General features: G+C 43.6%; 1 protein-coding gene across 1 annotated transcript; it reads left to right on the top strand.

Moving 5' to 3' along the window:
• Positions 1-780: 780 nt before the first annotated feature.
• efemp2a (EGF containing fibulin extracellular matrix protein 2a) lies at positions 781-10,635 on the top strand. Its single transcript, XM_049745026.1, has 11 exons — positions 781-948; positions 5,594-5,788; positions 6,198-6,246; positions 6,322-6,510; positions 6,907-7,029; positions 7,114-7,230; positions 7,403-7,522; positions 7,599-7,718; positions 7,801-7,927; positions 8,540-8,735; positions 9,607-10,635. The coding sequence occupies exons 2-11, from the start codon at positions 5,699-5,701 to the stop codon at positions 9,778-9,780; spliced, it is 1,305 nt and encodes a 434-aa protein (XP_049600983.1). The 5' UTR covers positions 781-948; positions 5,594-5,698; the 3' UTR covers positions 9,781-10,635.
• Positions 10,636-10,923: the final 288 nt, after the last annotated feature.

Here is a 10,923-nt window from a genome sequence, read left to right as displayed (position 1 = left end):
TTAAACTCGTGTCGGAAAATATTTCATAACGTGCTGGAATGAAGCCTCCGGTGGCGTCCGTCTTGAGTCACACATCAACTACTGTAATGCAGGTTAAGCAACATCCAGAGCACTTTGCAACACGTCCAAGACGCGATGCGTACTTCTTGCGGGAAAGAATCCCCGGCCAGCCAGAAATGATTCCAAGCAGCGTCAACGGATTAGTCACGTACAAACAGTCGAGCGGCACACTTGGAGAGTGATAATGATAGTAGTTTTGTTCGAAAGCATTTCAAGGCAGAAAAGCTTCATTCTTGCTCAGTAAGCAGACACTTTTTCCACTTTCCACTCTCTAATTTTTGTCAACATTCCATTTATTTCTCTCTTGCTCTGTGACTATAAATATCCTTTTTTTTGTGGCTTTGTGGAAAAAGAAGGCCTGGCCTCCCCAAATATAGGTGTATGGGGGGTAAAATGGGAGAAGGGTGGAAGAGCTTGGTTGGGGCTTTTGCGGGGGTTTTAGTTTAAACGAAACCAGGTGTGTTGTTGGAGCGGGATGGATGGATGGCGGTTTAGGGGGGGTCGCGTGTGTGTGAATCTGTGAAGTTGTTGTTCGCTCGCCATTTGGACGGATTTTCGGGTATTTGGGCCGCAGACCAGGAATTCGCATCTCTAGACTGGGGAGGTGGGGGGCTTTACAGGGTGGCTGCGCAGGGGGCCAAAGGGGGAGGGGGGGGGGGAGAAGACGAGTGGGCGGTCTACTTGCTCTCTCTCTCTCCGCTTTGTGTGTGTGTCTCTGGCTGGCTCGCCCTCCCTTCTCCCTTCTGCATGTGTTCAGCTGCTCCAGCTGTCTCCCACTCAGTCTCTCAGGGCGCAACGCTTGGAGCTTTAGGGACCACTTCCCCGCAGTCGGACACGCCGGGGTCAGGCCGACCGACACGACGCGCACGCCTCAAACAAGATTTGCTGGTGAGTTTGCTTGACTTTATGTAATAGCCGTGATTAGTTCGGGCCACATACTTGACATGGTCTGTAATTTAATTAATTTTAGAAGACCCTTCAAAAATGATTGATATAGGACTTATTGCTAGTACTGTAGTCATTCTATTTGCAGGCAAGGTAGCTTCCACTTCTTAAATGAAATCAAAATTCTTCTTCACCATCAGCTCCTCTTGGTAAAAACTAAATGGTTTCAACCAGAAAACTCCTCTTTCGAAACCCCATTGCTTGACATTTTACCCCAATCGTTTGATTTAATCCAGTAAGTTAGAAAAAATTCAAATTTGTTTTGATGGGTTTGAATTGGTTAAAAGTGGCCACGGTAGAGCCAAAAGTTATACCTATCCATTCCTAATAATAATAATAATAATAATACAATTACAAATTAACATACTAAATCTTCTCAAATCAAAATACACCGTTACTTTCTTTGCATAGAAGCGGTGCAAAGTTTTCTTCTCCCTTGTTGCACATATCTAAAGTAGATGACCCGTATAAGGGCGCCGGAGTTACGGTTCCACAGGCTCCAGATTCCAGCGGCCCAGACCAAAATCTCCACTCTTGGGAAGTCTCAACATTTGCATTAACACGTCTAAAACGGTAAACACAAATGGCCAGCATTGAGCCCACAAAGTTCAATCAGGGGTGTCCAACCTTTTTCCTCTGATTCTTATACTGGAAAATCAAAAGATTCAAGTGCCACCTTGTCACCTTTATCTCCGTTGAACAGTTAGTCACAGTCAAACAAGCCAATATATATATTGTTTTAATCATTATAAAATTATTATTATCATCGCCAATAACAAATACAATCATTTTTTTTCAAATGTCATGGGCCAGCAGGGCCGTAAACAGTCCCCGTGCCAGACGTTGGACACCCGCGGCTAAACTTTATGACTTCTCCATAAGTGGGAGAGAGCAGAACCTCCTCTCTTTGCTAACATGTCACATGACTGCTCCAGTGCTCTACTTTTGGAGCGGCAGTATAGTAATGTGGCCCCATAATCACTGGAGTCGGCTCCTTGGCTGAGCTCGGCGCGTTTCGGTGGCTGTAATAGGAGGGTAGGCAAGACATGCAGTGGGATTGTACAGCGTTGTCACCATCTCCGCTTCATACAGGACTGAAGCCACTGCAGGGTCAACCGGGTCAAGTAGTCCGAGTCACAGGTATCTAAGTCAAGGGAGCCAAATCTGTCCCACTAGAGTAAATAAAGTGTGCCGACTTCATCTTTCTTGCTAAATGGGTTTGTTCTTTTTAGTTTGGCAGAAAAAATATTGCGATTTCTCAAAATTTTTAACAGATATCACAAAAAAAAAATTCTCTCCCCTTTAGAGCATGGATTAAACAATACTGCTAATTGTGTACCATTTACGTTCCATTATTTTCCATGACAAATGGTGATTTCAATTATAATTTATTGTGTTAACAAAAGAGCCCTGGTAATTGAGAAGCCACTGTAAGATTGAACAATTAAAGGGTCAAAGTTGTTTACTTAGTTGCCATATTTGATACTTACTTTTATTATTTTTGATTTATTTACCTACAGTTTCATGACCCAATTATTAAAACATAATATTTGCTGTTTGTGTAAAACTGTCTTTTGCAAATATTATTACAATGAGAACAATTTCGACTCGTTTTAATGATTTTTGGAGAGGAGGGGAATGTAATACATAACTGTATATCAATGTATCAAATATGGCAGAGCGGAAGCTCCTCCATATTGCATTTCTGAGGTTGAGTGTTTAAATCTCAGCTCTGTTCTTCCTGTCTGGAGCTTGCGCGCTTTCGACTGTATCAAATAAATTTACAGTAGCTACTTTATATACAACAATTCATTAAATAGACGTTTTAGACTTTTCGTATGTCCCTTGAGGTGGAATTTTAGGCAAATGGCAATGATATGGCTAATGTAAAAGTATTGATTTGGCGCCCTATTGTTGGCATCTTAGTGTTAAGCAACTATGTTGAACTGGGGGGTGAGTGACTTCATTTCGTTTCATTTTAATTGGTGGCGGGTATCTGTCGCCAGTAGCCGATGTTTCCGTCAGGGCCTCAGGTGAGAAAAGCATCCGGAAGGCAACAAAGCATTTTCTTGGTCCTTATTGTCAGCGCAGATGACAAATCGGGCCTTTGTCCCACTTGGCAGGGTAGAGCCGGCGGAGCTTCACAGCGGGATCGCTAGGTTTGAGAAGAGAATTTCTCACGAGGCTTTACGCCATCCATCATTATTGGATTTTGCAGGTGGAGCGCTCCCAGCAGTACCAGGGCGTGCTTCACTGTGCCCGGCCGAGCAGAACAACACCAGGTCCGCTCATGTGGACGTGCGTGTCGGCGTGTGGTCCCCCTTGTCTGTTTTTCCAAGTCCGCAGGTGGTCACTTGTGTTTGCGAGCTGACATTTTGCCTGTTACATTGGGCTGAAGGGTAATTTAAAAATGGATCCGCAGAGGTCAAGCCCCAATCACAAATTCCCAGAAAAGCGATACTCTGGGAACCACGGGCGTGCCAGGGCATCCCAGCTGAGACGCGGCAGCCACATCCTCACCGCGGGCATTCCACACGTCCACCGCCGGCTGCTGTCACGTCACCTCACCCCAGACGAATTGGTCACTTTGTTTTTGGTAGTTTTGCTTCACATTTTGGCCCGTCCAGTAAAGGAGACCAAAGTGTAGACAAAGACATTGTGACGTAAAAACAGCGAAAGTTTTCATTTCACTCAAAGTCCCAAAAAAATGAATGCAATGAAGACAAACATTTTTTTTTTTTTTATAAGGACTGGAGACTAAGTGCAGTAAGATGCAGCAATATTTTAGCACGGATAAAGAATATATGTCTTAGAGTATTGTCTGTACTGTTTACGCTCTTCCTTCCAAAGCCACAACTATCAATGCTAACCGTTTGCTTGTCAAGGGGGTTTCGTATTGTATGTTAGCATTAAGCTAATTAAACGTTCCTCAGGCAAAGTTATGTACTTATTTGAAATCATTCTCTTTGGTTGGCTGGATTTCTAGATAGTATTTCATTGAAATACTCCAGTACAGTCAGCTGAAAACTCGACTCAAGGACAGTTTGTGTTTGTGTAAATGTTTGTACTTGGTGACTTCCCACCATCCCGGTCTAGTCAGGTCACGTACGCGGACGTCTTGGTATGTTATGCTTCTCATGACACAAATAGCTCGTGATGTCACACTCTTGTCTTGGGGGCTAGGGAGGGGGGCACCACGTCAAGCCTTGTGGTCTGCACTTTGTCTTGTGAGTGAGCTGCCGCTGATTATAACTCCCTGTCATGCGTTCAAACTCCAGCTGCTTGGCATGCACTCGCGTGGCCCTTTTACAGGACAAGGAGCCATATTTAGCAACTTACGTCCACGGTAAATACGCCTTAACTACAAGCTTGCGCAATCGGGTGATTTCTCACAACCAATCAGCATGGAGACGATAACAATGGAAAACATGCATCATTTTCTATACTGCTCAGGGCTGGCGTGGAACTTTTCATTTTAGCATTCCCTCTATCAATATTCATATTGCATTTGATGTAAAATGTCATTTACAATTGAATGTGCTCACCAGATCACAATCAAACCTTTTTACGCCACTTCTGCTGTCCCACTTGGTGCACTGTTACAAATTTAGGTAATCGGAGGAGGTGATTGTGATTGTGTTATTCCAGGGGTGTCAAACTCATTTTTTGTCACAGGCCGCATCGTAGCCATAGTTTCCATTGGAGGGCCATTATGACTGTCAACGCCTTTTATTATACACAGTATGAGCTACACAACAAACTGATTAATATAACTATAATTTTCTGATTTTTTTTTGGGTGGCAAAATACTCTTTGTAGTATGTAGTCTCTGTACAGCGGACCCCTATGAATGTTGTGTTTTGTGACCTAACCTGCCACATGTTGCTCTTGGTTGCAATGGACTTTTTTTTCTTGCCTTTTCTAAAATGAAGCTTTTCTCCTGTGAATAGTTAGGCTCCACTGTCCTAGAACAGTGAAGCACTGTGGAGAGTTTCTATGTGAGTGACGGTGAACTAGCCAAGGTATTCTTACAAACCATTACCGTCTGCCAGGCTAAAGACACAGAGGTTTCTGTTCAGTGCCAATATTAAAAAATAATAATATTTGCGTGATGTACAGCTGCAAGACGTCACAATGTTTACGTTCTTCGACCTGCTGAAAGTCACTCTCGCCAATTAGCAATCAAGGCCACGAATTTGGGCAGAAAACACGCCAGCCAATCCAAGTTTTTTATTTTTGGCCTATCTTAATATCAATTAACATAAAAACCACGTGGGCCCATAAATGCCGTTGCAAAAATTTGCAATGTCATGACAACAAAGTTTAGTAGCTTAATGCTAACACATAATGGCAAACACCATAGACAGGCTAATGTAAATTAGCAATGATATACACAGATCCGATAACATTTACAGGCACACGTTCTCGCTGCTCTGTGAGAATAACTACCAGCTGAGCTTCAAGCGTTATTACTCTGCCTCCTCTTCTTATGGTTAATTACATAGCGTGTTTTCTCACAGGCCTTGAGTGACTCCATCTTGTTGGCTTGGTGACATCTGTCATGCATGTCATTTCCTCTTTCCCTCAGATGCTGAGTGCCTGCGCCGGCCATCCAAAGTCAACTGCCTCACCCCTGCCTCATTACTGCGTGCGTGTGTGCGCGTGTGTGTTTTTATGTGTGTTCTAGTCTCACATGGTTAGTATGCGTGTGTCCATCGTGTGCCTGTGTGTGCTCCTCCACGGCGTTATTTCACAGCCACCCAAAGAAATTGACACCCAAACGGTACGGATTCGTCACTTATCTTGTATCACTATATTGTAGCTCAGCTTTTTGCTTTTGCATCATTTCTGTGGAATTTTACTCATGTACGCACGCACACACTTTTTCACAAAGATCTCTTTCTGTCGGCGGTTTGTGCGGATATTTTGCCTCTATTTCTTTTGGCTGAGTTTTACTTTCCATCCATCTCCAGCAGGTACATTTTGCCCAAAATAATAACAGTCATCTAATAATTATTATCATACATCTTAAAATGTAAATATTGAGGTGACATTTGATGTGTTAAAATGTGAGCGCTATACTGTATGTATGAATTTGTATCTTAGCATCTGGTCATTGGTTTAGGTCATAGTTTGATCATTTTTCTGTCTTCATATTTGATTAGTTTGTCTCACAGTGTGCCTTATTCTAGGAATGCACAGATGGCTATCATTGGGACCCTCAGACAGAGCACTGCAAAGGTAAATCAGATGATGATGATGAAGCCTCATGACTTGTTGAATATTTTGGGGACATTTGTGCATGTATGCCGTCAGACATCAATGAGTGCGAGACCATCCCGGACGCGTGCAAAGGGGAGATGAAATGCTTCAACCACTACGGAGGCTACCTATGCCTTCCCCGCTCGGCTTCAGTCATCCCGGCCCCCCAACCCGCCACCGCGCCCACTGAGGCTTTCAACCCCTGCCCCCTGGGCTATGAGCCTCAGGGAGACAGCTGCGTGGGTGAGTGTGTGTGGGGGGGTCAGAGCAGGTGGTTGGTGGGGTCTGGATGGGTGTCAATGAGTGATTGCCCCCTGTGGGTTTGGTGTCTAGATGTAAGGAGGAGGGGGGGGGGGGCAATGACAATGTGTGTAGGAATTTGGTACATTTCACACGACAGCAGCTGCTGTGTTGCAGGCCTGAAAAGCTCATCTATTGGATCTTCCTGGTAATGTGTTTCCACCATTCGTGGAATTTCTTAGTGAGGCAGAACTGTGCACTATTTGACATTTATGTGCAACTCATACTGCGAGTAAAGCGATAGTTGTGGCTAGCGTGATTAAACTAAGGGTAAGTTTGAATTTCGAAATGTCGTCTATTATATAAATGACCAGCCTATTTCCTCTTATCCAAGCGCAGACGTGGACGAGTGCGAACGTGACGAGCACGACTGCCAGCCCAGCCAGCAGTGCGTCAACACCTTGGGGGCCTTCACCTGCCACTGCCCCGACGGCTACCGCAAAGTGGGCACGGAATGCATCGGTGAGGCGGCAAATCTTTTTCTTTTTAGTGTAGGAGACTGAAGAAACTGAGAGGTTAACCGCGGTCCGTCCGCTCTTCCGTCAGACATCGACGAGTGCAGGTACAGGTACTGCCAGCATCGCTGCGTCAACGTTCCCGGCTCATTTACGTGCCAGTGTGAGCCCGGCTTCCAGCTGGCGGGAAACAACCGCTCCTGCGTCGGTGAGTGGCAACCTCCCACTTGAATTGGAATCACACCCTTGACTGGTTGCCAGTTTTGGATTTTAGAGACCAATAAAACGATAACAAGAAAGTCAAAAGCCAAAGAATACAAATGGCCCTTGAAACGAATTAGCTGATACTCTGCGGATACGGGCATGTCGTTTCCTTTCAGATGTGAACGAGTGCGACATGGGGGCGCCGTGTTCTCAGCGCTGTTACAACACGTACGGCACCTTCCTGTGCCGCTGCGAGCACGGCTACGAGCTGGCCCCCGACGGCTTCGCTTGTAACGGTGAGTGGCCCGATCGACAGCGCGTGTGACGTGGGGCGCGAATCCGCTTTGAGTGACGGCGCGTTGACCGTGGCAGATGTGGACGAGTGCAGCTACTCCAGCTACCTGTGCCAGCACCGCTGCGTCAACCAGCCCGGAAAGTTCTCCTGCGTCTGCCCTGAGGGATACCAGTTGCAAGGCACGCGACTCTGCCAGGGTGAGTCAGAATGCGTGTGCGGAGGGCGGCGCAACATGAACAACGTTTGGCTAAAGCAATACGTTGTTGCCTGCCTGGGCAGATATCAACGAATGCGAAACAGGCGAGCATCAGTGCGCGGATACGCAGACGTGCGTCAACATCCACGGACGATACCAGTGCGTGGACGCTAACCGATGTCTGGACCCGTACGTGCAGGTGTCGGACAAGTAAGTGCCTGCCTGCTCTCACACACGCGCACACATGCTCCCAATATGTTGGCATTCATCTCGACACGCTCCAGCTGCACACTTTCCATGCGGCGGACTTTCCCCCACATCACAATGCAACTTTGGCTTCGTTAGATTGCTAACAGGTGGACGGCGCTTTCAACATACACACGTTCAAACCAAGAGCAAATGTGGAATTTTCATCTTTTTAGCGGGTAGCTTATGACTTCAAAATTTGTGAATGACAGTAAGAGCTTATATTATAGATTTTCCCCCCCACATTCACATTCCGATTTTTGATGAAAAGGCAATCATTCCAGAAATAAAAACACATCCTACCAGGATATGAAATTATAAAAATCAAAGTTGGCCTGTTTAACATTTGAAATATTGTTTTCGGTTAGGGTTATTCATATTGATTATAAATTAACATATTGAATGAATTAATGAATTGTTTCTTTTTTCTGCTTTTACGTTATTGTGAAATAATCAGATTCTAACGACGCTTCTGAACAGTTTGGGAACGCAAACGCTAACTAAGCTCTGCTGACCTCTGCTGGTTAATTTAGTAACTTCTCTTTTCAACTCCCGTATTTTTCACATTGTGTGCAGCCGTTGCGTGTGTCCGGTGACAAAGGCGGCATGCCGAGATCTGCCGTTCTCCATCGTGCACCGCTACATGAGCATCACGTCGGAGCGCTCGGTGCCGTCCGACATCTTCCAGATTCAGGCCACCAGCGTCTCCCCAGGGGCCTACAACACTTTTCGCATTCGCGCCGGCGACACGCACGGTGACTTCTACATCAGGGTGAGAACGCAGCATCATAAACATGGATCGATTGGTAGAAGAGCAAAAAAAAAAAAAAAAAAAAAAAAAGGAGATAAAAGTTGGATATTGCTGGAAAATAGTCCATTTTCTTTTTCAGATTTCCCTTACCAATAAATTGCAAACATTTTTCTTCCATAAAACTTTGGTTTTGGCTTTGTTAGATTGTGAACAAGTGGCTGACACTGCACACAAATTGTTTGTGATTTTTTTGTGAAAATCTAAAGCTAAATTTTATATAAAACTATTTTTAGTTATAAAATATAAATCCAGTCAAAGATTTGGCACCATTTTCTAAAATCTGATTTTTAACAAATTTTCTCGTGCCATCAAATCAAAAATGCTAAACTCAGTGTCGTTTTTCAAAACAAAATTTTAACAAATTATTTGTAGTTAAAAAATTCTAAATCCAGTCAAAAATTTTGCATCATTTTTCTTATTTTTAACAAATTTTCCCATACCATCAAATTGCTAATTTATTTAATCCCATCAAAACCTTTGTGTAAAAATTGAGTTTGAAAAAATCAAAAACTCACTCAAATTCCAAAGTCACGGAAAAAATCCACATCATTTTTTAAACAACCAATTGTTCTTACCATCAAATACTTTTCCATTTAAGTACAGAAATTCAGTGTAAGAAAATTTTGTTAAAACATTCAGAGTCCAGTTAGAGTGAATTTTTTATGTTTGAAGTTAAAATAAATTCTACATCCAAAAATACAGTTTGCCAAAAATTCATTTCTGTCACTGATTTATGTTTAATATTAAAATGGACATTACAAACTTTTAACGTGAGCCTGTGAACTCATGATCCACATTTTTTTGTGTGTGAATATTTTTTTTATGCATTCAGCAAATCAACAACATCAGCGCCATGCTGGTCCTTGCCCGCGCCGTGTCAGGCCCTCGCGAGTACACGTTGGACCTGGAGATGGTGTCGGTCAACCCGTTGCTCAGCTACCAGGGCAACTACCAGAGCAGCTCTGCCCTCAGACTCTCCATCTACATCGGCCCCTACACCTTCTGATTCCCGCCAACCAATAAGACACCCGCAGCAGACGGAGCGGAACGACGAGGCAACGACAGAAACGTAAACCGGAAGAGGAAAAGTCATCTTCGACTGTGCCAACATTCATTTTTCAGCTCACATACATGGAAATCCCTTTCAGCATTTCTTTCATGTCCTATGAGTGCACCGAGTTTGGAATAACGCACTAGCAATAAATGCTCAAACACCTTAACGCAAACCCTATGGCGCACTCATTCCATATTCTTCATATCAGAAGGTCCGTGCACTCGTATTTTCTTTCTGCTCACTAGTAAGACCATTCAGTGTAATTGTTGAATAACTAGCAGGTTAATGATATCTTACTCTTTTATACTAGTGACAGTTTTTGTCCTCCTAGTACACATTTCTAGGCCCAACTAGTTGGGACTGTTAACCACTGAAAGGACCATGTACGAGTTTGTTTTTTGTCCTCACTGGTAAGACAACTAGGACTTGTTTCTGAATGAAGTATGGCCTTGGCGTTTAACTGGTGTACTCAATCGTCTTACTAGTGAGGATGAAGCGCATGCCAGTACATGGACCTGAAACACATCAAGAAAATGGTTGAGATAGTCGGGATGGCTTTCCACGCATTGGTGGACTTTGAGCTTAAAATCGTCTGCTGAAGGCTGATAACAAATGAGTGGAACAAGTGTGTGTGTGTGATCATCTCAGATCATCTCTCGTTTTCTTAGTGATCCACGACGCACAAACTTCAGACGTCTTCCTTTTCTTCTTGATGCCTCCTAAATTTGCAACATTGGAACATCTTTGTTGAATTTTTTTTTCTGTCTGTCTTAGATTTTGAACACCAATAAAAATGAGAATCTTTAATCCCCTTAGAATTGTTTTTTGTGGGGGGAAAAAAAACTATACATCTTTTTTCCTCCAACATATATGTATAACTCTTACCACCCAAAACTATTCTTTTAAATACACCTTTTTGACAAAATATTTGGAATTTTTTTTGTAATGTGTTAATACTTCCACTTCCATTATGTGGACTAGTGCTGGTCCTCGTAAAAGTCATGAGTGATTTGACGCGAGAAGCAATTGACACCCTCACACTGTTTTGTAATTGTTCATATTTGCCACAAGATGGCGACAGATTCTTTTTTCCCC

Source organism: Syngnathus scovelli, chromosome 1, assembly GCF_024217435.2.
Source record: "Syngnathus scovelli strain Florida chromosome 1, RoL_Ssco_1.2, whole genome shotgun sequence".
Lineage (NCBI taxonomy): Eukaryota > Metazoa > Chordata > Actinopteri > Syngnathiformes > Syngnathidae > Syngnathus > Syngnathus scovelli.
This window is presented reverse-complemented; position numbering and strand designations above follow the sequence as displayed.

Excerpts from the sequence above, each read along its gene's own strand:
- efemp2a (XM_049745026.1), top strand. The coding sequence starts at position 5,699 with ATGGTTAGTATGCGTGTGTCCATCGTGTGCCTGTGTGTGCTCCTCCAC. Across the intron at positions 5,789-6,197 it reads AAGAAATTGACACCCAAACG|GAATGCACAGATGGCTATCA; the intron begins GTACGGATTCGT and ends GCCTTATTCTAG. Across the intron at positions 8,736-9,606 it reads ACGGTGACTTCTACATCAGG|CAAATCAACAACATCAGCGC; the intron begins GTGAGAACGCAG and ends TTATGCATTCAG.